Source organism: Protopterus annectens, chromosome 5.part0, assembly GCF_019279795.1.
Source record: "Protopterus annectens isolate FY-2018-M chromosome 5.part0, PAN1.0, whole genome shotgun sequence".
In the NCBI taxonomy this organism is placed as follows: domain Eukaryota; kingdom Metazoa; phylum Chordata; order Ceratodontiformes; family Protopteridae; genus Protopterus; species Protopterus annectens.
This window is the reverse complement of record NC_056735.1, coordinates 364,414,616-364,441,404: the sequence shown is the minus strand read 5'-3', so window position 1 is coordinate 364,441,404 and position 26,789 is coordinate 364,414,616. Positions and strand designations below refer to the sequence as shown.

The 26,789-nt window shown below is 41.2% G+C and overlaps 1 protein-coding gene across 1 annotated transcript in view; it reads right to left on the bottom strand.

Annotated features, from left to right (window-relative positions):
• The window catches only part of USP9X (ubiquitin specific peptidase 9 X-linked), a 5,037,693-nt gene that overhangs the window by 447,421 nt on the left and 4,563,483 nt on the right, over nt 1–26,789 (bottom strand). The window contains exon 40 of the mRNA XM_044071835.1: nt 7,174–7,399. Coding sequence (XP_043927770.1) covers nt 7,174–7,399 — 226 coding nt within the window. The remainder of the gene's footprint in view (nt 1–7,173; nt 7,400–26,789) is intronic.

Here is a 26,789-nt window from a genome sequence, read left to right as displayed (position 1 = left end):
TTCATCATTAAAGGTATCTTATTCATGTGCTCATAGCACAAATGTTGTTTCAAATTCATCATGTTGCTATATGTAAATCTGGGTTTAGTGCCAATTAGACTACTGGTGTCATCATCTACCGTCAATATATTCCAATTTGTACTGATGGCCTTCTTAACCGCATCGGTATTACTTCCAAGTGGTAAAGTAATTGTAACCATACTTGGAAAGTGGCCTTTACTATTACCCACTTGGGTAGGTGCATGGTCTATTCTACTAGAGAAATATGGTCTAGCTCTAGTACATCTAAGTTGCATACCTCTCAACCTTGAAACATAAAAAATCTGGACAAGGCCCATGAAAAATAGGTACAAATCTGTACGCTGTTTAACATAAAATTTGCATAAATAATTATGTAACCCCGCCCACTCCCGTGGAATTGTGGGATACCAACTTTTGTGCAAATTGAAGAACAGGCAAACAAAATATGGCACCAGAGTCACCCTGCAGCCATTCCCAATGTCCCTTTACCTGGCTATTTTGCCTCATTTACCATAAACCCTAATGTGTGCATACTGCTTTACTTCTACAATGATTATTTGGGTTTTAATTTTTACACTTTACAGCACAATGGACGAACACCAACAGACACCTGTTAAACTGTCTCACAATGAAAACAGATTTGGTATTAAAACTTCTCTACCCTTGAAACTCACATTCATTAAAATAGCATTGAAACATGCACCACATCCAAAGAATATACATCTGGCCAGTGGTGGATAAAGATTACCTTTTGGGTTGTTTTCAAATCACTGGCCCCTTGCACACAAAACAAGAAACATACATGGCTTTAGTAAATTATATTCCTTGTATAATACAGCACACTTGTTAGAGCACATTTTAAATTTGTTTGAACATTTTTTCAGTAGGCAATGAAACAAAATGCATGAACCAGTAATAAAAAACTGCCCAATTCAGAACATTTCCATCATAAAAGTCTACTTACACACACACACACCTCCTGTCAATCCCTGAGCTGCAGGGGCTATAAGACAAGTATAATGAGATACTAAATAGGAATTTTTGAGCCGTTATCTGCCTAGATTAATATAATGTCTGAGCTGCATCACATACTTTTCAGTCACAATCTTTGCTAAGACAGGAATCTCATAGTATAATGAGATACCACCAAATATAACCGGTCAGTCACAGAGGAATCTATGAGCTGTTAGCTGCCAGATTAATACACAAGTGACTCATGGAGATCTGCACTCACTTACTGTAACTGCCTAATACACAAGCGAATCTAAGTCCAACCAAGCTGCACCTTCAATATTGATCACGCTGCAGCAGCCAGGATTAATGAAGTACTGTTGCCTATTAGCAGAAGTCTTTTTCTTATCTCTGTGTGGGACACAGAGGGAATCTGCTAAGACAAAATATAACTTAGCCTAAGTAACCACTCACTCTGCCTAGATTAATACAAGGTGAGACACACCACATGCAAGCAAGCTATTAAATTCTAATACACAAGTGAATCTAAGACCAACCAAGCTGCACTTTCAATATTAATCACATGGAGGAATCTGCTAAGACAAAATACAACTTAACCTAACCACTCACACTGCCTAGATTAATACAAAGTGGGACACACCACATGATGCAAGCAAGCTACCAAGCTCAGACATGCCTACAAATGCACATTCAAATATAATTATAACAGAGTGGCCAGAATTAACGAATCACCACACATACACACATATGACCAGGAAGTAGACAGTCAGGAAGTTTGATTCTAGGAAGAGGTTCATCCTATGCAAAGAGGATCTCTGAGATGGAGATCTGAGGAGCAGGACAGATTTTGCCATAAAAATTGTGTTTAAGTGCATGAGTCATTTAATGGAGGCTTGATTAGGCTTGATCAGACAAACATCTATGCTAAAGCCTGATATCAAAAATGTATTGTGACTGTGTTTGATAATCAACAATGACAAAAAAAAAGAATGACATGTCTCAAACAATGTTACATGTTAAAAACATAGCTATTAAGTATATCAAGTATCTTTGTTAACAGCAAACTCTCCTTTGTCCTCCATTTGCGAGTTTTAGTAAGGCAGTCCTACCAGCTTGCATTTCCAAACACACGTCGTCTTACAGAGCAGTAGTTAGTGACAAAAAAAATCTTGCAAAATTGGCAACCAAAACAAAAGGTTTACTGAACTTATGTACAGTTCTCTATTGAGTAAGCATTCTGACTTTCATTTAAGAAGCTGCACATGATATCGCAACTTCTTATATGAACGGATTTAGTGCCATAGTGTGTTAATAACTTGGCAGCATAACCTCCTTGTTATAGTTGCTGATATAGTAAGCTACTAAATACACTCATTTAAGTAGTTGTGATCTCATAATCTATTCCTTAAAGGAATACCTGTACTGTACTTACACCCATTCGGAAACTGCCAACTGTGCCTCCTAACCACTGCCCCCATTGTCGTGCCCTAGTTCTGGCCTTGTTTACCTGGAAGGAGGAAATCCAAATTCCTCTCAATAACTCCCGCATCAGACCTTTCTTAGAATGCAACTTTTGACATATGATGTACCTGTCTAAGTAATGTGCACAACTAGAAAGACTCAAAGATTCCTTAGAAAATTAATGTACTAAACTCCTTAAGTGAACGGATAGATTAAAAGTTCTCCCACTACAATCTGCATCATACAGGCTCCTTAGCAATCATTTGTAACTAACCTTTTATGACAGGAAACACCATACATTTCCTCAGCTACAGTATCTATGTAAAACCTGCAGTATCATGAACACCCGACCCAGTGCAAGGACCTTAACCTTCATCTACATATAAATAGAACCTGCTAGCATGATACATTTCATAGTCAATATTTTCCCTGTTTACACAGATCAAGCAAAGCAATTCACTGTCTGGAATTAAAAAACTAATTCAGATGACTGGATGTGTAATGGTGAAATCAACATTGAGAAACTTAGTTCAACATTACTTGGCCAGAAATTTTAAATTATTGCTCCACTCGCCACATCCATTTACCTGCATCCATCAGCTTTGCCGTCACCATTAATCCCGGCCCTCTGCCTTTGTCGCAGAGTCAACAATCATTAATCCTCCTCCCGGCCCCTGTTCGCCATACTGCTGCCATCCATAAGATCCATACCTGTATCTGCTTCGCAGTTAAAAGTTAACCGCCAGAAAGCCGGAAATGATGATGCGAGGGGATTGCGAGCTCAATTCCGACTGGCTGGTAGCCTGCCGGCGCTGACGTCACTGCGCACTTGATGACGTCAGCTCCGACAGCGCGAAACTTTAAAAAAAGAAAAGAAAAATCGGAAATGAAGGGGTGCCACTCGGGAATCGTGGCACCCCTTCATTTGGACCCCAAAACTCGGTAAAAACCGAGTAATTCGGAACGGTTGGGAGGTCTGCTAAGTTGCTTAACCTCATTAAATTTTTTATCAATTAGCTGCTCATTATACCCTCTATTCATAAAAAAGACTTTCAATTTACATAGTTCATTCAGAAACATATTATCCTCACTACAGAGGCGTGAGACCCTAAACGCTTGTCCTTTGACAACATTGGCAAAGGTAGATGGTATATATATATATATATATATATATATATATATATATATATATATATATATATATATATATACATACTACCAGCATGTACAAATGGGGCCTGGTAACATTCTTTCCTATATACAGTGGTATTGTATCTATTCCCTGTCCTAAACACTGTAACATCCAGGTAGTTAATTCCATCACTGGAACAATTCATAGTAAACTTCAAAAAAGAATTACTCATGTTAACCTGTTGGAACAACAGGGTCAATGAGGCAGCATCACTATTCCATACAAATAACAAGTCATCCACAAATCGTTTATAACATAAAACTTGTGGATGTCCTACTAGATGTTGTTGTTCCCAGGCGACCATAACCAGGTTGGCGTAAGCGTTCACACAACTTGCGCCCATCGCCACACCCTTTTTCTGTAGATAACATTTTATCTATCCAAACCTCTTAACCAAGTGGCAGCAGATTAATCTGGGAGCCAGTAAAGCATACATTGAATTGTTATTAGAATTTTTTCAACCAGAAGAGTATTTGCTATGGGATAGTATTATTGAACAACAGAATGATTTGATCACTGCAATTGGGCATGACGAAGCTGATGTATTTCTCAATGATTTGATTGATAAAGTACAAAGATACAAAAAGAACTTACTTGAGGTCAAAAAGGGCAAATTATTGAGAGATATTAAAGACTTTGCTAACAGTAATGTGTTCGTTTGGCCGAGAACGAACAGTGACACAGTACAAACCTCGCGTGGAAGAAAGATCCACAACGAGACGCTGGCAGAGGAGGTCCGTCAGTACTACAGAGGAGAGGCGACATGAACGCCACGTAAGGGAGAGTCCAAGGTCTGAAGAGACGGGACAACAGAATGTTAGTGTGGCGTATGTTCCTGAGAACAGTTCTAACATAGTTACAGCTTTATGCTCGCCGGAGGGACCACCCTCTGTATACACCACACCAGCAGAGTCAGCCAATGGGTCGAACGAGCGAGAAGTTGCTGTGAGAATTGCACAACCAGGCGCATATGTGCGGAGGAAACTTCCTGTTGACAAAATACAAGTGAATAAGTTCCCTTTAGCTCCACTTCCGATCAGGCAGGGACGCAAGAGATCGCTAGACATAGAAGAACAGAAAAATACGAAGAAGAGGGAATTTCCCCAAACTCAACAGGTATGTACTCTGACCAAACTTTGGAATACCACAACTTAGTGTGGAACATTTCCAAGTTTGAACTGAATGCAAATGAGATCTCGTTGTTGAATAGAGGGGTTAGTTTTGTTCCCTCATCCGAAGTTGATATCAGTGATAATATATTAGCGGTCAGGATGTTTGCTCGCAATTTGACTCTCAAACTGTTGTTTGGTAATGATGTTACTGACAGTGTTCAGTTATTCAAACGTAAAAGTGATTTCGTACCCCATCTACCATCCAATGTGGAGTTGTTCGTGAAAGCGGTTGAAAAGACTTTATACACAGAAAGTACATCTGCACATGGGGGATGCTTAGATAATCTAACAACTATGGAAAGGCAGGCCTTGAAAGGCTTGAAGACAAATACTGACATAATTATACGGCCCGCTGATAAGGGGGGTCTTATCGTAGTGATGGACCGCAGCTATTATTTGGAAACTATGAAATTAATGTTGAGTGATGCTTATGCTGAAATAACTATTGATACGGTGACACAAATGCATGACATGGTCAATAGAACCTTAGTAGAATGTAAAGGATGTGGCTTGCTGAGTGAAGATTTGTTTAGTTACTTTATGGTAGAGTATCCACTAGTACCTTGTATGTACGGACTACCTAAGGTACATAAGAATCGATGGCTGCCCCCATTCAGACCTATTGTGTCTGGTGCTGGGTGGATAACAGAGCCCATCTCTGTGTATCTAGATACCATGTTTAAGAATGTTCTGTGTCAATATGGCTACGTGCTGCGTGATACGCAACACTTTTTGATTGGTTTATATGAACTTTTTGAAAATGCTAATATTACAGATAACCACATACTACATTGGACGTTGAGTCCTTATTTACATGTATACCAAAAGAAATTGGCATTAAGATGGTTAGAGATTTGCTATTAAGTAATGGGTCAATGGATATTTACAAGGTTGATTTTTTATGCCTACTACTTGAACTTGTCCTTGAAAATAACATCTTTTTGTTTGAAGAAAAATGTTATCTACAGAAAAAGGGTGTGGCGATGGGCACAAGTTGTGCGAACGCTTACGCCAACCTGGTTATGGTCGCCTGGGAACAACAACATCTAGTAGGACATCCACAAGTTTTATGTTATAAACGATTTGTGGATGACTTGTTTTTTGTATGGAATGGTGATGCTGCCTCATTGACCCTGTTGTTGCAACAGGTTAACATGAGTAATTCTTTTTTAGTAGGACATCCACAAGTTTTATGTATATAGATATAGATATATATATATATATATATATATATATATATATATACACACACACACATATACATACATATATATGTGTGTGTGTGTGTGTGTGTGTGTGTGTGTGTGTGTGTGTGTGTGTGTGTGACTATTGAACTAAAGTTCAATAGTCCGAATCAACAATCACCCAAACACACTAACGAAAGTGCTTTTACTGAAAAAGCGCTTTCGTTAAAGCGTGTTACCCAAAAAAAATAAATCTACTTTTATGCAGGGGGCAAGCCCCCCTGCACCCCCCATGGGGGTTTGTGGCTCCCACACACCCCCTACTTTAGTATTCTCACTCCGAGATCGCACTACAGTGAGGTAAAGGGAATATTCCCTCATCCGCACCGTAGTACAGTCTCCGTAACATTCAGTCCCCGACGACTCCTCCTAGCTGCAAGCATACTTCTGCAAAAGTGCTTTTTCAGTAAAAAGCACTTTCACGGAAGTATGTCCGGCTGTTTTTTTTTCCGAGGAAAAGTTCCTTCGGGGATCAGATCAGTATATATATATATATATATATATATATATATATATACACATACATACATACACACACACACACACAGACACACACACATCCTTATAAGAAGGTAACGGAGAAATAATACCAACAATGGTAGAGAGAGATACCATAAGATGGTATAAAGGGAATTACTAAGTGCACAAGATAGGATGGTTATAGAAATGTATAAGAAAGTTAAAGGAAAGAAATTTTTAAAGTTCTTTACTTATTAACATGAAGAAAATAACTGCCTGAGAGCTAGAGAATGCAATCCCAACTGAATCGTTAGAGCGTTAAATGCGATCTGGGTAATGCAGTGGTCAGGGATACTATGGCTAAAGGAATGAGCCTGAGAGTCAGACCCTAGAATCTGGAGAAAAGAGGCAGAGTCGGATCAGAGACCCATTCTTGGAAGAATGAATGAAAATGACATCAGATCTGCTTTTAAAAATGTATGCATTTAAATTTGCTACATGATCAGGTTAACCACTAAACAGAAGACATTGCATTCTGCATTTTAATGAAGATCACACACAAGAGCAACACCAGTTTTTCAAGGAAAACAGTACTATAAAAAAGGAAAGCAATGATATTTGTTTTGAGAAACATTTATGTCTTTCTCCTTACCTGACTGGATGTTCCAGGGGAAGAAAATGGTGAAGGGCATGGTCCATCTTGTAGAGAAAAATGTGCAATAAATACTATAAGCTTAGCAAATGCAGCTCTTACTTCTGTACTTGGACACTCCAAAAGGTACTCCGAAAAGCGGTTTGGGTGAGCAAAAAGGACGTTCTGTGCAAACCAGTAGCGTACATTCTTACTGTGACGAAGCAAGATGCACAATGCATCATACCTGAAACACACAAGGCACAAGAAAATAATACTTGCCTTGTAATATTTATTTTTTCTTTCTACGACCTGCTTCACTCTACAAGCATCAGAAACACAACTTGCTCGTGAACTAGGACTGCACGTTATATGCCAACTCAAATTTCAGTTCCTTTCCTGTACTAGAACTTTCTAGTAGAACTCGAACAAGAACATTAACAAAATAATTAAATATTGCAAAAAAGGAAAATAAAACTCTCAAACAAAAAAGTCTGCTGAAACATTAATAGGAATGTTCATAAAGAAAAGAAGAGAATCCTGTATGGGTACAAAAACTGTTATAACTGCAGACAACATGATTTATGGCTAGCTCTGGGAAATGTGCAGCATTCAGTATAGTCTTATAATGCAGAATGCTGCCAGACATGGACCAACAACCCAGGATGTCAAGGTCACACAAAACAGCATCCTGTAAAGCTATAAAATGAGTGTGCTTACTTAGGGGAATGAGGATGTTCTATATTCTCAGTAAGATTGGTAGAGGGAAGGTGGTGCTGCAGTCTAAGCATTTCAGAAAAACTGAAACATGTAGAGCAGTTGGTGTTTCACATACGAACTTTAGGAGTGGGGACGAGTATGTAAAAACACACCCACACAAGTGAGGGGGGGCACCTAAACAAGGACTTAGAAAGCAGAAAACTGACTATACGTGTATACAGTATAGAAGACAGGCTGCAATGCCTTTCAGAAGTAATACGGGCACATTTTCGATACTGTTAAATGTGTAAGCATTGTACATGCTTTTACAAGATGAAGGTATAAAAGCAATGTGTGCTGTGGCAGATACAGACCACCATGTTGGCTAACCCCCCCCTCGTTTGTACTACAAGAAGCTGGTGGAAATGCAAAAATAAAATGCATGTATGTAGCATAGCATGGCAAAAATGATACCAAGATACTGCAAGTGTGAAAAATATTGTGGTATGAGACATGCAATGCACAAAATACACACCAACTGTCCCTAGCGTGCATGAGTGCCCTACAATTACTACTTTTGTGCAGGCAATACCAGTATGCAGGAATAGTCCATGTAATTCATAAATTTCTGAGAATGTGTTAAGTCATTACCACTTACGTGTTCGTCGAAAACAACAGAACTAAAAAAAAAAAAAAAAACTTTTGATACCACGCCAAACGCTATGCGGTCATGAGATGCTGATAATTCCAAGCCAGTTCTTATCTAAAAACAATGTCTGCAATCTGTGTGGTATAAAATCCAAGATTTAATAAAAGACCAAATAAGCAAACAAGTTAAGCGCTTTCACCCGTTCCAACCACGGGCTTCATCAGAACTAATATTTACTTAAGAAACAGTTGCAATTTAAATAGCTTCATTGGCGCCAAAAAACATAACCATATTTAAAGCTACAGATCCTAAATAAATGACAACATACATTTCAAAGACGTTCTGTCAATTTAAACAATAAAAGCGTCCTAACGTTTTTAACTAATTAATATCTAAAATATGCTAGGTACCCAAAAAATGAATATACAATTGCTATATAAGCATATTTAACAAAGGTTTTATAGAAATAAAATCATTGAGACCTGGGGGGGGGTAGACGCATCTGTAAACAGTTGCCACCATAGTTCCTTATAAGATAGCACACCTTTGTAATTTCCCCCTCTCTGGTCTATCTTAATATTATCCAAAATAGCAAATGTAAAATGATGATTATCCCCCGATGTTTTAATATGCCTGTATAATGCGTTTTTTCATCTTTCTTTTTAATACAGTACATATGATCATAAATTTGTTTATTAAACTGCCTTTTGGTCTTTCCAATATAGAAAGCCGAACAAGTACAACATTTAGCTAAATATACTATAAGTTTAGACTTACAATTCCCCTGTCCGAACCTAATATAAGACCTGTTCACATTATCTAATCTTAAATCATCACTCAAATTTATATTTTGACACCAATTACAACAACCACAATTACTAGTGTGTTTAACAGAAAAATTGTTAACCATTGGGCCCTTTTCCAAATATTTCTTAATACTGGGCCCCATTTTGCTACATCGTCAGCCAAAATTATGTTCCAATTGCTATTCAATATTTCTTTAATTTTAAACGTATAAGGACCATATTCCAGGACACAGGCTCTCCTGTAGTTCATTGCTGTATCGGCTTGCCTATCGATGTGTGAAATATGTAAATCAGTATAATTATGACCTAATAAAGAGGTATATTTTTCCCCCATTCATCTATAACTTGCTTGCTTACCTTAAACATCATGTTTGTATCATAACCTCTATCTCTAAATAGAGATTTGATATAAGCTGTTTCCGTCAGCATATCCGAGTATGATTAAGTCATCCTAACAGCTCGGATGAGCTGTCCCTTGTATATATTTCTTAATAGTTTTTTAGGATGGTTACTGGAAAATTCCAAGTAACTGTTGGAAAATTCAGTTTTCCTATGTATCCTGGATAGAAATTGCTTTTCATCTTTAAATACATAGGTATCGAGATACGCTAAACCCTCCTTACTATTAGAGGAGGTGAATTTTAAATAGTTACTACTGGAATTGATATAATCCACAAATTAATAAAAATATCTTTGCTACCTTCCCACAAGATGTAAATATCGTCCAAAAAACGTGAATAATATTTAATATGTTTAAAAAATTCGCTGTATGATGTAGAACCGAAAGGAGCCAAAAGGCTTCTGTATAAAAAGCTTATAATGTGACACAAAAGTGTGGAGGTCCAACCAAGTAGCAGCAGCCCAAATATCATCCATAGGCACTCTTGGAAGGAAAGCAGAAGAAGCAGCTACAACTCTAGCTGAATGGCCTTTGTGTAGAAGAATCTTGCCTTTCAAAGAATATGCAAACAAAATACAATCTGACAGCCACTTGGATAAAGTTACTTTAGACATGGGACAGCCTAGCCTGGATAAACAACTGGCTAGATTTCCTGAAAGACTTGGTTTGGTCAACATAAAATCTTAGCTGCCTATGCAGATCCAAGCAATGCAAAAGGTATTTTGCCTTTGTTGGAAAAACTGGGCAAAAAACAAAGGAAGATGAATGGTGCTGTTGAGGTTATTCTCGGAAGCTAACTTAGGTAAAAAAAAAGGGTTTGTACGAAGAGAAACCCTATCCTTATGAAAGACTAACAAGGGGAAGAATCGAGTGTTTGCAATTCTGAATCCCTTTCAACAGGGGTAATCACCACAAAAAAACATGTTTTCCAAGGCAGCAGCTTCAAATCTGAGGAAGCTGAAGGTTCAAATGGAGGGTCATTTAAAACATTAAGAAAAAAAGGAAGATCCCAGAGAGGGCAGAGCTCCAGTAGAGGGACAAAGAAGAAAAATACCTTTAAGAAAAGACCTGGAAATCCTGAGATAAGCCAAGGACACACTACTCTACTGATAAAGTTCAAAATGGCCACACTAACTGCACTTTGATAGCAGAGAAGCTATAGGCTGAGATGAACAGTTCAGCAAGAAAATCCAAGACAGACTCCAAGGGGGAAGAGAAGGGGTGAAGTCCATGAGTCTCTACCCACAAAACAAGTTTCTTCCATTTACTGGTATATACACTTTTCTAGTGGATTTTTTCTAACAGGACAATATATGAACCACCACCCACAACAGCTTGGGATTCCTGGTCACGAAGGGAACTGGAGAAACCATGTAGTCAACTTAAGGGACTGAAGATTGGGGGAATCTAGCCCGGCTGGAAGAGATATGAGATCTGGAATGGGATCAAACACCTAAGGGGGTGCTTCAGAAGAGGCCAAAGGAAAGGAAACCATACCTGGTGAGGTCAAAAGAGGGCAATACAGATCACCGAGGCTCTGCAATGGGCTGATTTCTGAAGAAATTTAACTATTAAGGGAATTGAGGGATAAGCATAAAGGAGGACCAAGCAAACATCAGAGCATCTCTAAGTGCCTGTCACAGAGTGAGAACATAGGCATAACAGCTGTCACACTTGGTGTTGCATGGAGATGCAAACAGGCAGCAACATGGAGTGACCCAGTGCAGAAAAACCTGTGCTGTCAGTCAGATTTAGGGACCACCTGTGAGGCAATAAGATGCTCTTGCTGAGTCTGTCGGCCAGAATGCTAGACTTCTCTGGGATATGTGCTGTCATCAGAAACTGCTGGGAAGAGATTGTCCACTGCCAAACCCTCAATCTTCCAACAGAGAGGGTAAGAACATGCTCTCCTGTTTGTTGAGATACCAGATGACTGACATAGTTCATCTGTACCTCGATAACACCTCTGGGGAGGTCATCCTAAAAAGCTTGCAACATTAGGTGGACATCTCTCATCGCCAGAACATTGATGTGAATGTGAGCCTCTGTAGAAGACCAAGATCCTTGAACTGTCCTCCCTTCAAAATCACTCCCCAACCCAGGAGGGAAGCATCTGTGGTGACCATGGCCAAAGGAGAAGGAATTTGAAATGGCCTCCCTTGTACCGATAATGAAGAATGTAACCACCAGTGAATTTGCTTGTGACACACGCTTGTCAGCCATATAAGGAAATCCAATGGGGGCAGTAAGAGGGATCACTGAATAGCCACAGTCCACTAAAGGGTCGTCATATGAAATCTGGTTAGAGGGAGTAGTCCTATTGATGCTGCCATATGGCAGAGAAGTCTTAGAAGTAAATGAGCCAAAGGTTTTAGAATTACAATCACTGCAATGGCCTGAGCTCAACGACTGAAAAATTGGAGATTCGTAGACTGGCAATTTGATGGACTGTATCCACACAACATCCTATGACTCGAAGAATTGTACAGGCTGAAGGCTTGATTTAGGGTAGTTGACTGTGATGCCTAAGTTGTTGCATAGCTGCAGCAAGGAATCCCTGGCCAAGATCAACAATGCCTTTGTGGGGACAGTATGGAACCAATCGCCCAGGTACAGAAAGACCTGAAATCCTTGCAGCCAGAGCCAGGCTGCGACCACTGCCATGCACTTTAACACCAGGGGGGCTGTGGTAAGACCAAATGGCAGAACCCTGAACTGACAATGACTGGCTTCCAGCCAGACGTGAAGGAACCGCAAGTAATGCCAATCTCGTGTGATGGTAGGCATCCTTGAGATCTATCAAGCACATCCAATCATCCTTCCTCAGTAGAGGTAATATGGACTACACACTGTGACCATCCTGAACCTGGTCTTTTTGATGAACTAGTTTAACTTGCTTAGATCCAAGACATGTCTGAGGTCCTCTGTTTTCTTTAGAACTAAATAGAATCTGGAATGGACCCTGTTATCCTATCTGGTCAGGTGGGAACTCTTGAATGACTTGATTTGCAAGCAGCTTTCGGATCTTTGCTGCTGTGTGAAGTCTCTGATGGGGTAGAACATCTAGGAGATGTTTTGGGAGACATTTTGGAACTTCTATAAAGGGAATGACAACCTCTGGACATGACTCTCAACACCCAGGCATCTGAGGTGCTGGCCTTCCAAGCTTTGTAGTGGAGAGCAAGACAACCCCCAACTGCCTCCAGAGACGAGCAGTCAGTCAACTCCTTAGGACTGCTTAAGGGCACACCAGAAAAAGCCCCATGGAAGCCCTGATTGTGTGGACAGCATCTGCCCCTAGGACAGCATCTGTTATGATTCCCCCCTGCCCTCAGGTGGAACCTTCCAGAGGAGCGTCGTGGAAAGAGAACTGTGACCTCTTGTAGACATGTCCTGAACCTTAGGTCCAAATAAAGAGGACCAGTCAAAAGGGGCATTGATGAAGGACACTGAAGCAGTCCACAAAGTTGCAAAACTGCATCCAGGTGTGGTGCCTAAAAGCAATACTGGAACCTGCCACTCTGGAAGCTCCATCAGCTGCATTACAAACGAGTCTCATACAAACACTGGCAATGGAAGTCAATGTGGACAAGAAAGTCTCCAGCTTCTTCTGGGTATCCGAAGACTGCTGTGTCTTGAAGGTGACTGACTCTAAGACAAGCTCATGCTTAGGCCTTGTCAAGTGCGATAAATAGTTATCGGGCTTCAAAGCAAAGGTAGATGAGGCAAAGGATCACTTCACCTAACCGATCCAGCACCCAAGACTCTGCTCAGGGGGTGAATCATGAGGTTCTCTTCAGAAATCTTCTTTCTGGTGGCTACTGTCACCACAGTGGCATAAACGGCCAGACTCTTACTCCAATGAGACCCGTCTTTGGAGGAAGGGCAAGAACTCGGTCCCACTTCCTAGGAATAGGCTCTAATGTGTTGGGTTCCTTCCATGTCCTCTGGGATACCCCATCTAAGAGGGCATCTGGAAGGTGACCCACCCAGGATGTGGACAGGCCTAAGCCAAAGATCTTCAGGAAAAATTGACTTCTGGAGTGAGGGCTTCGGTGGTCCAGACCCCTTGTTGGTGAAGCAGCTCCAATAAATCGCCATGAGAGGCATCATGTGCAGGACTTAGGGGAACACTCTCCCTTCCTTGAAGTCAATATATTTGGTGAAGGATTCCTTTGCAGAATCCAAGTGCTTCCTGTTGCATTCTCTCTTCCCTGAAATCTCCTGCTCTGATGAAGCCGGAGAAGGAGAGAGGAGAGTGGGGAGCCCCACCAAGGGGCCAGCCTGGAGGCTAGTTCATGCAGGCTGTCCCAGAGCAGCCTGACGATTGATCAGAAGAACAGAGGAAAACTGTGAGGAGGTGCCATTTCAAGACATCCGACCCTTCTCTCTAGAAAGGAGCATACTCTCCACAATGTCAAAGGCAGACGGCGAAGTGGGCCTCTTGGATCTGAGGGCACAGAAGACAACCCTAAACCCGAAGGGGCAGTGCCTAGCTCAGAAGATAAGATTGGAGCTGACCTGGCTAAAGCTGAAACTCCGAGAGGGAGTGACTATCTCGAAACAGGAACTGTTGACCCCAACCCAGACACTCCAGCCTCGACACCACAGCTCCAAGGTGGCAACAGCCCCAAACAATTTGAGGCGAGGCTACTAAGTAACAGGATGGATCTGAAGACCCCCAGGCTGTCGGCTTCGATCAGGATTGTGTAAAGTCAACCAGACCTGAAGACCTTGGATCCAAGGGGCTAAGGGAGGAAATCCAAAAGATGGAGCCAAGGACCCCAGTGTCCAAGTCAGACCTGAGGAGACAAGCCCTAACTGCATCTGTGTCTGCAAAAAGGACTGCATCAGCTGCTCCAAATCCAATTGTTTGACGCTGCCCACTGATCTCAATAACTAGCAAGATGTGGCCACTGCAAATGGCTTCGGCGGTCTATGTGAAGAGGGCACTGCAAGCTGGATCCAAGCCAGGGAAGCTCTGAACCAGGGTAAAGACGGGGAGGTCTTTGGTGAGCGAGGAAGAGGAGTACAAGGAAAAAAAAACAGGGAAGCTACTCTGCCTGAAGATGCCTCTTTGACCAAATAAGGGCTCAGAATGCCCAGACCCGGAGATGGTGCCAATGTACCTATTGAAGCCAAAAGACGAGGAACCTTTGGACCCAGAGAACCCAATGGAGCCATCCCTAAGATGGAAGGTGAACTCTTGCGCTCCCCCCTCCTGGAGTTTTGCAACTGAGGCCTTCTTAGCACCAGTCTTGGGATCCAGGGGACAGGCCTCAGAAGCAAAAATGGAAGATCATCCATAAGGCAAAAGCCCCTTTAACACAGGCTTGGTCTTATACTTGTTGACAGCACAACAGCAAAACCTCTTGCAGACGCAGAGCAATTGGGAGTTTAAATGCTTCAGACCAAGACAATGTTTTCTAAAGATCCCACCTCCACTTCTTTTATCTCATTTACAATGTTCAGTTCTACAACTACAGGATGTTTAGATTTTGATTCCCATTTTCTAGGAATTTGCTTTTTTGGCAGCCTACAGAGCTGCACTTAGTAAGGCCTTACTATGTCTGGGGCAATTCAGATCCTATGTCCCATCTCAAAAGAATTGTTTCCGTAGCTAGAACAATTTGATCCACGACATTTCTTAAAAAGCACTTTGTGGAGAATTTATAAATCTGCCAAATCATTATATTCTCTCAAATATTTCACAATTACCTCTCTTTTTCCCTTCACACTTGCACAGCATTTGCTACCTTCCTGATGAAAAATTATGTGAAGTCTGCTTGGGTACAAAAATATCTGTGCATACACTACCAAGCAAAAATCTTAAACCTTCTAGACTTTGTTGCATACTTGGCAGTCGTATATAGACACCCATTTTTCCTTTCTAACTTGCCTTTCCAATCTCTCTTCTCAATCTTTTCTAACCTCCTCTGATTGATTCTTATGTTTGTGCAATATTTTATATACCATATTAATTATCCACCTTTTAACAGTAGCTTCTGTTCCAGACAGAACTAAAGACTGTATCAGAGCTTTTCTTTCATTTAGCTCTGTCCTATCCCTTTCTCTTTGCTTATACTCTATCAATCCCTGGTAGGAAAGTCAGTCTCTAGCATGCAGTCCAAACTTCTGCTTGGCATCTTCCCATTACCTTTCCTTCTCCAATTATTAGCTCTAAATACCTTGGATCCTTAGCTAATTTTCTCAGGTGAATTTCAGGCTTCTCTTGCCTATTTTATAAATCTCAACTTTGAGTCATTCTTATTGGTAACATTTTTAATTTGTGTTTTGGCTTAGCTCTCAGAATACGCTCTAAGACTTATTAATATAATTTTCTGAATGAGTGTTGTTATTCTCTTTAGGGAACTGCATTTAAGACTATAAGATCTCTAATGGTGTTAAAACTGGTGGGAGAACTGCAAAGTATAAATCCTAGTTTGGCATTACTAGTGAGGAGGACACTGAATGGAATGAAGAAGTGGTTACGTTAAACAGCTTTCGTTATTAATACTAACATTGTCCTTCAATAAATGGCATGATATTTTAAGTAATTCTGTATAATATAAAGTCAAAGGCATTTTTGAGTTGGGGGGAGTTTTATCAGGGACTACTGAATATCCTACTGATATTAAAATAAAAAAAGTTTCCTCTTCTAGTTGCAAGGTATCCAGGCTTGTAACAAAATGAAGTTTGGAAAGAAGCATATTAAAGTGAATATAATGGTGTGGCCCTTGGCTGCTGGGGAAGATAATGCAACTTTGTATTAACCATAATATATACAGAAAAAGAATCATTTCCACTGTGTTTACAAAAGTGGATGTCCATATAAATACTCTTGGCTTCGATTATAAACAATTTTTAATCAACAAGACGACACACAAAAAAAAAAAACACGAAAATGGTACTTTACTCTTGCAATTACTCAGTAACTAGCTGGGGTATTTTTTATTAGTACCAGTTTTGGCTGAAGACAATCAAACTGCAGGTTGTTTTTCTTTCAGCTTTTCCCAGATAGGAGTCGCCACAGCAGAACTCCGGTCTGCTAATGACTGGCAGTAGATTTTTATGGTGCCGAGATGCCAGCCCGACGCCCAACCTTCAACGAAGACACGCCCATTCATGCACGTCTTTCGAATGCCACTCGAGGTGCAAGAGATTAATCACGATAAGTCTGAATAGTGTACTTTGAGTGAAATGTGTGAGATGTAATAAATTAATCTGTAACGGGATATTGGCAAGCATTTCAGTGAGAATGATATGCAAAGAAAGAACAGTTTGAAATTATGGGGAAAGAAGAGTAGATGCCTCCTCAGGAGCATTAGTACTTTAATATGTTAACTATAACATTGCATAATTTACTTTAAGATTATGGCCAGTGTTTATTTTCTTAAGCCTAAGAATTAATGTTTACTGAAGGCATGCAAGCTGTTTTTTTTTCACATCTGGAGGGAAACGGATAAGACAAAAACAAAGGATTAACCTGTGTAACTGGGAAAAATGGTTCTAGATGCACATTAGCATGGTTAACCTTAACTTTGAAATAGTTAATACCTGTGGGTGTAGCTGCCAATTTGGGACAACTGCTCATATCTGGAAGGATAAGCTTTCTTTTTGTAAAAGTGTAAATAGTTTTGTGTATTTGCTGTGAATTAAAGGAGGTGGGGTTAAAATGTATTTATTTATTTTTTTTTTACTTGACTTTTTACCGAAATGAAATCTAGGAAAATGTGACATAGGTTTTAACAGAGATGAGGAGGAGCAACTGTGCACCAGATTGGCCTGCCAGTCATTAACCTGTACATGTATCTGCAGCATGGAAACATTAAAGAACTCTCAAGTATAATATATGGGATGAACAGCTTTTTATGAGAAAGGATGCTTAATTCATATTAACACAGAATGTAAGTGGCCCAAAGTGTATAGACAAAAAGAAAAGAATAATGAATTATATTAAAGCAGAGTGCAAACAGCAATGCTACAGAACATGGATCTGAACAGAAATGAGCATGTAAATTTGATGGAGGATTTCTGAGTGGACATGAACATCACAGTCAAAGGAAAGGGGGGGCTAGTCAATAATGCATGACTGCGACATAAGCCCCAAAAGTGAAAGAAGAGGAGGGGAGGGACACTAATGATAGATTTGTATCAGAAAGAGAAGAAACACAGTTAGGGTTTGGTGAAGGCAACAGCTCCTCCCAGGTGCAAAGTGCTAGGAGACATGATCAGCAGATCCCAACTGAGCTTCAGTGTGTTACTATGACTCGAAAATGAATGCTGGTATTGCATTTGTGGACATAATTGAAGGGCTTAATGCTCCTTGTGCGGCATCAACTAAACTGCCTGTTAAAATTTGGCAACCAGTTTGCTACAGTTTAAAGCAAAATAATTTTTTTTTTTTTTTTTTTTTTTTTTATAACTTAAGTGCTTTAGCTCTTCATATGTATATACTGTAGCACAGACAAAGTTTTTTTTCTAATAACTTAAGCCTTTTAGCACTCCATGTGCAAACTGCAACAAGCAGCGGACATCTTTGTATATTCTACCTAGAATTAATATTATGGAGCGGAGAAAGATTTTGGGAGTAATAAAGATTTCAGCAGGGATCATCATCCATAAGTGAAGACTGCAACAGTGAGGATGTAATGGGGAACCTAAAAGAAAAACTATAGAAAGAATGAATAGATTTCTGAAAAAAAATTAGATATTTGGTTATGGAAAATGTGAATTCATGTAGAAAGTCAGAAATACTCCCCAAGACACAATTACTTGTTAGATTAGATAAAAACAGTACTTTGAAGGATCACCTGTACTTAACCAAGAGTTTTTGAGACTGATCCAATAGCTAGATCAGCTCATGCACCAATGAAAACTAAGGGAAAGATGCAGCATAATGACGTAAAAATGAGACACGGACACCCTTCTACTTGGCTGTTAGAGACGAATTTAAGGAATGGGCAAGTGGGTAAGATTCATGCGTTTTTAGGAAGATAGTTAATCAGTGGGATAAAATGAAAATGGACTTTTAAAAGCATGTCAGAAATAAAAGGTAATTAAATACTGGAAAAAAAATTTAGGAATAATTTAGAGGGGTTGACGAAGGTTAAACTATTGCAGAAGAATGGGAATCGCACAAGAGGAGAAGCAACTGAATTGTAAACGTAAAAATCAGGGAGCATTTGGACAATATACATGAGGTTAGAAAGATTTTTGTTAAATAATTTATTTTGAAAACTTTAGAACAGCAACTTGGGCAACAAAGTAGGAAGAGTTGTAGCCAAACTAAGGGGGGCTATGACAAGAAAATAACCAGACATTCTACAGAGGTATTAGTGATAAAAGACATTTTATGAAAATTTGTATAAGGAAGAAGAAGAATTGGAAACCAAGGAAAGGGACTTTTTTATGCCAAGGTTATTGGAAGATGAAGGTCAACAAGTAATACCCAAGATGGGAGGGGAAGAGGGCAAGAGTTAAGTCGGATAAGCTGATTATCCCCATAGAAAAAGGTGGTAGGGTTACCTTATTTGAATGGGTAATTCAAATGCTATACAACTCAGGCTCATACATACAACTCAAGAAGAATGTTATAATTATACATGGAAAAGGATAATAATGAAATGGTGGGAATCAAGAGAGAGAGACTAAGATTTCAGATTCAACTCGTTAAGGAGAACAGTAACAACCATTCATAAAGTATAGCATTCCAAGAACTTGGTCAATGTGCAATTTACCAACAGATACATCTGCAGGAAGGGATACAAACAATAGACAATAAGGGGCATGGTATTTACTGGATGAAATTTGCGAAAAAAAACATGGTACAAGGAGCAAATAACTTGGAAGGGAAAGCTAAGAAAGTGGGATAACGCTAAGCAGGAACCTGGACTAGAGGTTAGAGACTGCCTTCTCTATCAAGGATTGATGACAAGAGTATATAAAGAGTGTCAAGTGAAATCAGCTTTAGGAGAGTCTACAACAGAAGACACTGTTACAAAAGGGATAATTAGTATGGCATATAAAATACTGTAAAATGACTAGAAGAATCAGAGAAAAGTTTTAAAAGATTGGGAAAAAGAAAACAGAAAGGCAAGTTACAAAGGAACAATGAAGAGAAATCTGTGGAGTTCCCATGTATGCAGTAAAGTCCAGAAAGTTTAGGATTTATGCATAAAATTCTATGGATAGGTATTTTACATCTCGATCTCAGTAGAACTCAAGAGGATTTCTTCTTCTTTAGCTAGGCAGCAAATACTAGGGATACAATGGGAAAAAAAGGGAACTGGAAACCTGACTTTTGAGAATGAGTTAGTAGATTTTAAAAATTCCATGTATAGTACTCAACAAAAATATTGGAAGAACTACTGGTAGCAACTAAGGAAATCATTCTTTGAGCTGGGATATAGGCTCTGATCTGCCTAGTTAAAGAGAGAGCTTACTAAGTTTAATGCTACTGGTGACCATAAAAAAACAATTAGAAAATGGAAAACAAAATTTAAAGCAACTATAAAAAGAAGTTATGTACTCACCATAATGTTCCATCTGAGTAGTACTTCATTTGTCTTCAACCTGTGGGAATATGGATCCGTATCGGATCTGAGCCGGCAACTATTACTAGCATCAGCTCCGAGTTCCAGACTACTCCCCTTACCCATAACACATCACCACTGCCTTCCATCCCCAGATCGAGTTTGCTGAACTTATACTAATAACCCGACCTGATAATATACTTGTGACCTATAGTGCAAGCCCATAGGCTGATCATGCGCCAAGGTCCGGGGGAAGGAGGGAGGGACAGTTGAAGACAAATGAAGTACAACTACTCAGATAGAACATTATGGTGAGTACATAACATCTTTATCTGAAGTAGTTTACTTCATTTAGTCTTCAACTTGTGGGACAGTGTCCCCAGCTACTAAAACTCCTGGGAGGCCCTAATGGAAGGATATTCTGGAACACCAAGGAACCAAAGGATGCAATCCTTCTGGAAGTCAAATCCAATTTGTAATGAGAAATAAATGTATGACATGAGGACCAAGTAGCTGCAGAGCAAGTGTCATCCAAAGACACTCTAGACCCTAGACCAGAAAGCCACAAATGTAGCCATGGACCTAGTGGAGTGAGCTTTAACCTGACCTGGAGGAGACATGCCTCTGTTCTTATAGACCTGCAGGATGCATGAAGAAATCCATCTAGCTATAGTGACCTTGGAGATAGGTTTCCCCAAAAAGGGTTTATAGAAGGAGACAAACAATTGATCAGATTTACAGAAATTTTTTGTTCTGCGTAAATGGAATCATAACGGTCTATGAACATCCAACATGTGCAGTTTGTATTCCATCTTGTTCATAAAATTGGGAAAGAACAGAGGCAAATTTATCATCTAATTGATATTGACTGGTGATGCCACCTTAGGAAGAAAGGATAGATTGGTTCGAAGGGAAACTCTGTCTTTATGAAAAATCATGTACGGAAGTTTGATGGACAAGGCCTGTAATTCTGAAACCCTTCTAGCAGAGGTAATAGCCACCAGAAAAAGCTGTTTTCCATGATAAAAATTTTAGATCTGCAGTTGCGGTAGGCTTGAAAGATGGAGAAACCAGAGCTTGGAGAACCATAGTTAGGTCCCACGGGGGAAAAGGATCTTTAACCGGGGGATGTAGCAAAAAGGTGCCTTTGATAAAAGATTTACACAGTCTGGAAGATATTAAGGATGCAGAATTCTCGCCCACATGAAAATGGGAAATGGCAGCTAACTGAACTTTGACAGAAGAACTAGCCCCGTGCTGGAAAATATCAGCTAGAAAATCAAGAATAGTGGAAACAGGAGCCATGAAAGGGTCTAAACTCCTCTGAAAGGCCCAGAAAGAAAAACGTTTCCACTTGCTGAGATAAACCTTTCTGGTCGAAGACTACCAAAATAGATCTAACTGAGGAGGACAGTCTGGGAGTCCTAGCAATTACGGGAACTGAAGCAGCCAAGCCATGAGCTTCAGGCTGTCCAGACTCGGATGAGACACCCCCCAAGGGTGTGAAATCAAATCCTGAATGGGATCTAGGATCCAAGGTGGAGCCAGAAGGTGAGACCAAAGGAAGGGAAACCATACCTGGCGAGGCCAGAATGGGGCAATGAGGATCACCTTGCTTCCCAGCAGACAAGCTTTCTGCAAAAACCTAGGAATGAGAGGTACTGAGCGGGTAAGCATACAGAAGACTGGGAGGCCAAGCAAGAACTAGAGCGTCTCTGGGGGACTCCCCCGGCAGGGGGTTCAGAGTGAAAAACTCACTGCACTTCGCATTGGAAGGAGATGTGAAGAGATCGCAGCAAGGTTGACCCCACTCGCAGAAGATCTGTTCCGCTACTGACAGATTCAGAGACCACTCGTAAGGCATCAGAATGGTCCAACTTAGCCTGTCCGCTAGGATGTTAGACCATACCGTAATGTGCGTTGCGATGAAAAAGCGACCGGTGGACATCGCCCATTCCCACACACTCATGGCCTCGCGACAAAGGGGTAAAATCAGGTCCCTCCCTGTTTGTTGATATACCAGACTACTGACATGTTGTCTGACTGAATGGCAATAGTTCCCAGAGGAAGAAAGGCATGAAGGGCCTGCAACGCTAGAAGGCCTGCCCTCATCTCTAGGACACTGATATGCAAGCTGGTCTCTATGGAGGACCACAGGCCTTGAACTATCCTGCCCAAACATTGACCCCAACCCAAGTTGGGAGGCATCTGTGGTCACTGTGATTTGGGCCGGGGCTGGAACAAAGGGTCGTCCCTCCAAAATGTCCGGAGAACTCATCCACCATATGAGGGACGACCGACACACTCTACTTAGGTGGATAGGATAAGTCAATGGCAGTTCCAACAGGGACGACTGAACTGCTAGAGTCCACTGAAGAATCCGCAAGTGTAGTCGGTAGTCGAGCACATGGAAGAAGAGTTATGGTCACTGCCATCGAGTCTAGGGCCCTCAACACATTTTTTGCTGTTGGGAGGTGAGAATGGTAGATCAGGAGACATGCATCCTGAGGTTTTGAACTCTCTCAGAGGTCAGGAATATTTTGCACTGAAGAGTATCTATCCTTGCACCAATGTAGTCTATCACCTGTACAGGATCTAGGAAAGATATGGATGAGTTGACTGTGATACCCAAACTCAGGGCAAGTGTCAAAAAATAATCCCTGGTTTGGGAAAGCAGACGCCTGGTGGGAGCAGTGAGGAGCCAATCGTCCAGCTACGGATAGACCTGAAGCCTCAGGTGAGCTGCTACAACCCCCATCACTTTGGTAAACACCCTGGGGGTTGTGGTAAGACCAAAGGGTAGAGCCTGAAACTGATAATGATTGACTCCTAGCCAGAAACGGGGGAACCTCCTGGAACTTCTGTGCATTTTTATGTGATAGTAAGTATCCTGTAGATCTAACGACCACATCCAGTCGCTCTCTTGCAAGTATGGCATGATGGACTGCAGCATGACCATCCGGAACTTCTCTTTGGCAACAGACAAGTTCAGGGTAGAGAGGTCCAGAATAGGCCTTAAGTCCCCTGTTTTCTTTGGCACGAAAAAGAACCTGAAGTAGAAGCCCGATCCGGACTGATCCGGGGGGACGGTTTCGATGGCTCGTTTTACTGGCAGCTTGGAAATTCCCTGTGCTGCTGCCTCCCTTTGCGTGGGTGGAACGTCCAGGAGGTGTATGGGAGATATGGGGGAACCCACGAAGGGGAAAGAATTTCCTCTGGATATGATTTTAAGCACCCAGCGGTCCAATGTTATGGACTCCCATGCCGCTGAGTGCAAGGACAATCACCCCTCAACTGCCTCCAGAGTAGGTTCTCTGCCTCTTCAGGGTTGCTGCCCGGGTCTGTCCAAGAACGGTTCTCGAGACCTGAAGTTCTATGGACCCCCTCTGCCTCTGGGCCAGCGTCCATTCTGTCCCCCTCTGCCTTTGGGAAGAAGAGCCCTGAGTGTCCCGGGAATACTGAGACTTCCGGAACCACATCTTCTTTTGCCCTCTCTGGTTCAGAGAAAAAAGACTTTTGAGGGTTACAGAAGTGGATTCCGATGGCAGACAGTGTCTTCCTGTCCTTCTCACTCTGGACTAGTGTCTCCTTGACGGTCTTACCGAAGAGTGTAGAGCCGTTATAAGGGGCATTGGCAAAAGACGCCTTAAAGTGTTCGGAAAATTGACACAACCTGAGCCAGCTGTTACACCTCATGGACATGCCAGACCCAGCTGTCCTAGCCACTCCTTCCGTAGCATGGGAGAGAAGTCGCATGGACGTATTAGATACCACTTTTAGAGTGGCCATTCTCACGGAGAAAGTACAGTTGTGTACCTACCATAAATGTAGATGTCTGAGTGTATTCACTGTTGCAGTCATTACTCTTGGGTTATCCTGCTGGCAGGCTAGGCGCAGTCAGCCTGAATTCCAAAGTCTTGGTCCGGCATCGGTTGCTGTCGCCTCTTCCCTGACGTCAGTGCGCCAGGGGTATAAAAGATGCAGCCGACGCCATTTTCTTCAGTTTTTCTTGCCCCAGATGTCAGGTGCCCCCAAAAGGGTAGGCTAAATAAATGATGCCAATAAACATGCATGCACTAAAGTAAACATTTCCTTCATCTATAAGCAAATACACCACATAGGTGGTATAGAATAGAGAAGTACAGATAAGACCCAGCAAAAGGAAGGGGGATGGAGGGAGGGTAACCTGGACTGCAACTGTGAATACACTCGAACATCTACATTTATGGTAGGTACACAACTGTACTATGTTCATCGTGTCTCACTGTTGCAGTCATTACTCTTGGGTTGAATCCCAAAGCTGAGGATGGGTGGCTGGGCTAAATAAGATTAGATAAAACACCAGATGCCAGCATGTGCAGCTAATAAATCTTTTATTGAAAAGTAACTACTAGTTAGGCATGAAATGCCACAAAACACATTATTATCAGTTCAAACCGGTTTCGGCTTTTCAGCCTTCCTCAGTGAAAAAGCATTTGTCATGCGCAAAAAACTCATAGGTTCATAGGTAGGTACTTGGCTATCAGCCCTAGGGCCCATACAAGTCTAGCCAAAAAATGTACCCTGGCTTTCGCCACCCAAGAAAATTATTTTCCTGTGCCAGTCGAGCAAAGCCACAGAAATGATCCCCGGGGTGAATTTTCCATTTCCCATCCAATCATCAAGATTTTTCTTGAAGAGTGCTAATGAGGAGCTCTGTTTGACATAGATAGGTAGTCTGTTCCAGAGTATGGGAAGTCTCTGGGACAGGAATCTATCCCTCCAGCATGTTCTGTTTATTGTGGTGACAAGGTTAAGGTCCCTAGAGCGTGTAGCTTGGAGGAATTGGGATTTCTTTAAGTGGAGCATGTCCAACAGCTCTGGGTTTGACATAGCTTTGTATGTTAGGCAGAGATCGCCCCTGAGTAGGCGATATGCGATGGAATAAAGTTGTAGTTTTTTTAGACTGTCTGCATAGGGCATCTGTTTGAGGCCAGTAATCCTCTTTGTGAGGTATTTCTGTGGTCTTTCCAGTTGTTGTAGATGTCTTGTGAGGTACATACCAAAAGGGGTATTGTACTCTATAATGGGTCTAATGAGTAGAGGGGAACAATGACCTCTTTTTTTCTGGATTAGAATCCTTTTGTGATGAGATGAGCCACGTAGAAGGATTTCCTGACCACTGTGGCGATGTGATTATCAAAGGAGAGACTACTGTCCACCTGTGTCCCAAGGTCTCATCACATTTTCGGCATTAAGTAGACTACCAGCTATGTGGTAGTTCATGGGTACAGAGTTTTTACCAAAGGGGATGACAATACACTTTTTGGCATTGAGCTTCAGGCCATGGCTTTGACACCAGGTATTGTCTCTGTGAGGCCCTTTTGTAGTTTGTCCACATCGTTAGGAGTTTCGATTATGGCTCCTAGTTTGCAGTCATCTGCAAACTTTGTTAGCCAAAGACCTTCTCTGTTGGCCTGCACTTCAGAGAAGTAGATACCAAACAGTAGAGGACCCAGGACTGAAACCTGTGGTACTCCACTTGTCACTGGTCTGATGTCGGATTTGGAATCCGCTACTTTCACAGTGTGGGTTCTGTCCGTGAGCCAGTTGGCAACCCATCTTGTGACATAGGGATTTATACCTAGTTTAGTGAGCTTATCTATAATTCCAGAGTGGGGGACGGTGTTGAAAGCCTTGGCGAGATCTAGATAAGCTGTGTGAACCATTTTACCCTTATCTATGGCTTTGGTGACTGCTTCAAAGAAGTCAATAAGGTTTAGGAGACATGATCTGCCTTTTATAAATCCAAACTGAGTAGGGTCCAGAGTTTGGAGATTACCAATGTCTTTGTTTACGAGTTCCATGATGATACGTTCCATGGCCTTGCAGACCAGGCTCGTCAGGCTAATGGGGAGGTAGTTCTCGGGGTCCGTCGTGGCTCCCCCCTTGTGGAGCGGGATAACTGTCGCGGTGCGCCATTCAGTGGGTACAAAGCCTGAGGTGAGGCTATGACTGAACATGGTACTTAGGTAGGGTGCCAGTTCATTCTGTAGTTCGTGTAGAATGCAGCCTGGGATATTGTCAGGTCCCATGGATGCTGTGTTCTTGGCTTTGGAGAGTGTGTTTTTACCTGTACAGCCGTGATTATAGGAACTCTGCATTCTTCCGGTATAGAGATGGGCCCTCTAGGGGGTGAGAGGGGGTAAAGTTAGCAATGAACCTATCTGCTAGGATGTTGGCAATATCAGCTGGTTCTGTATATTTAGTGCCATTATGCTATGAATATTTATACATACCACCAACCAATGGAAAAATGGTACAGTCCAACCTTTAGGTTGGTTTGTCAATGCTATTTGTATATTAATATATAACCATAGATATCATCATCAGAAAAGTGTAAGCATATTACAAACAGTATGAAAAAATATAGAAAGTAACATGTATTATGAATAATATACATAAAACATGATCAACAAAGATAAAAATATAAATTATATACATGAAAAGTAATCAACAAAAATGGAAATGAACTGTCAATAGTACACTACACTGGGGACATGCTGTGA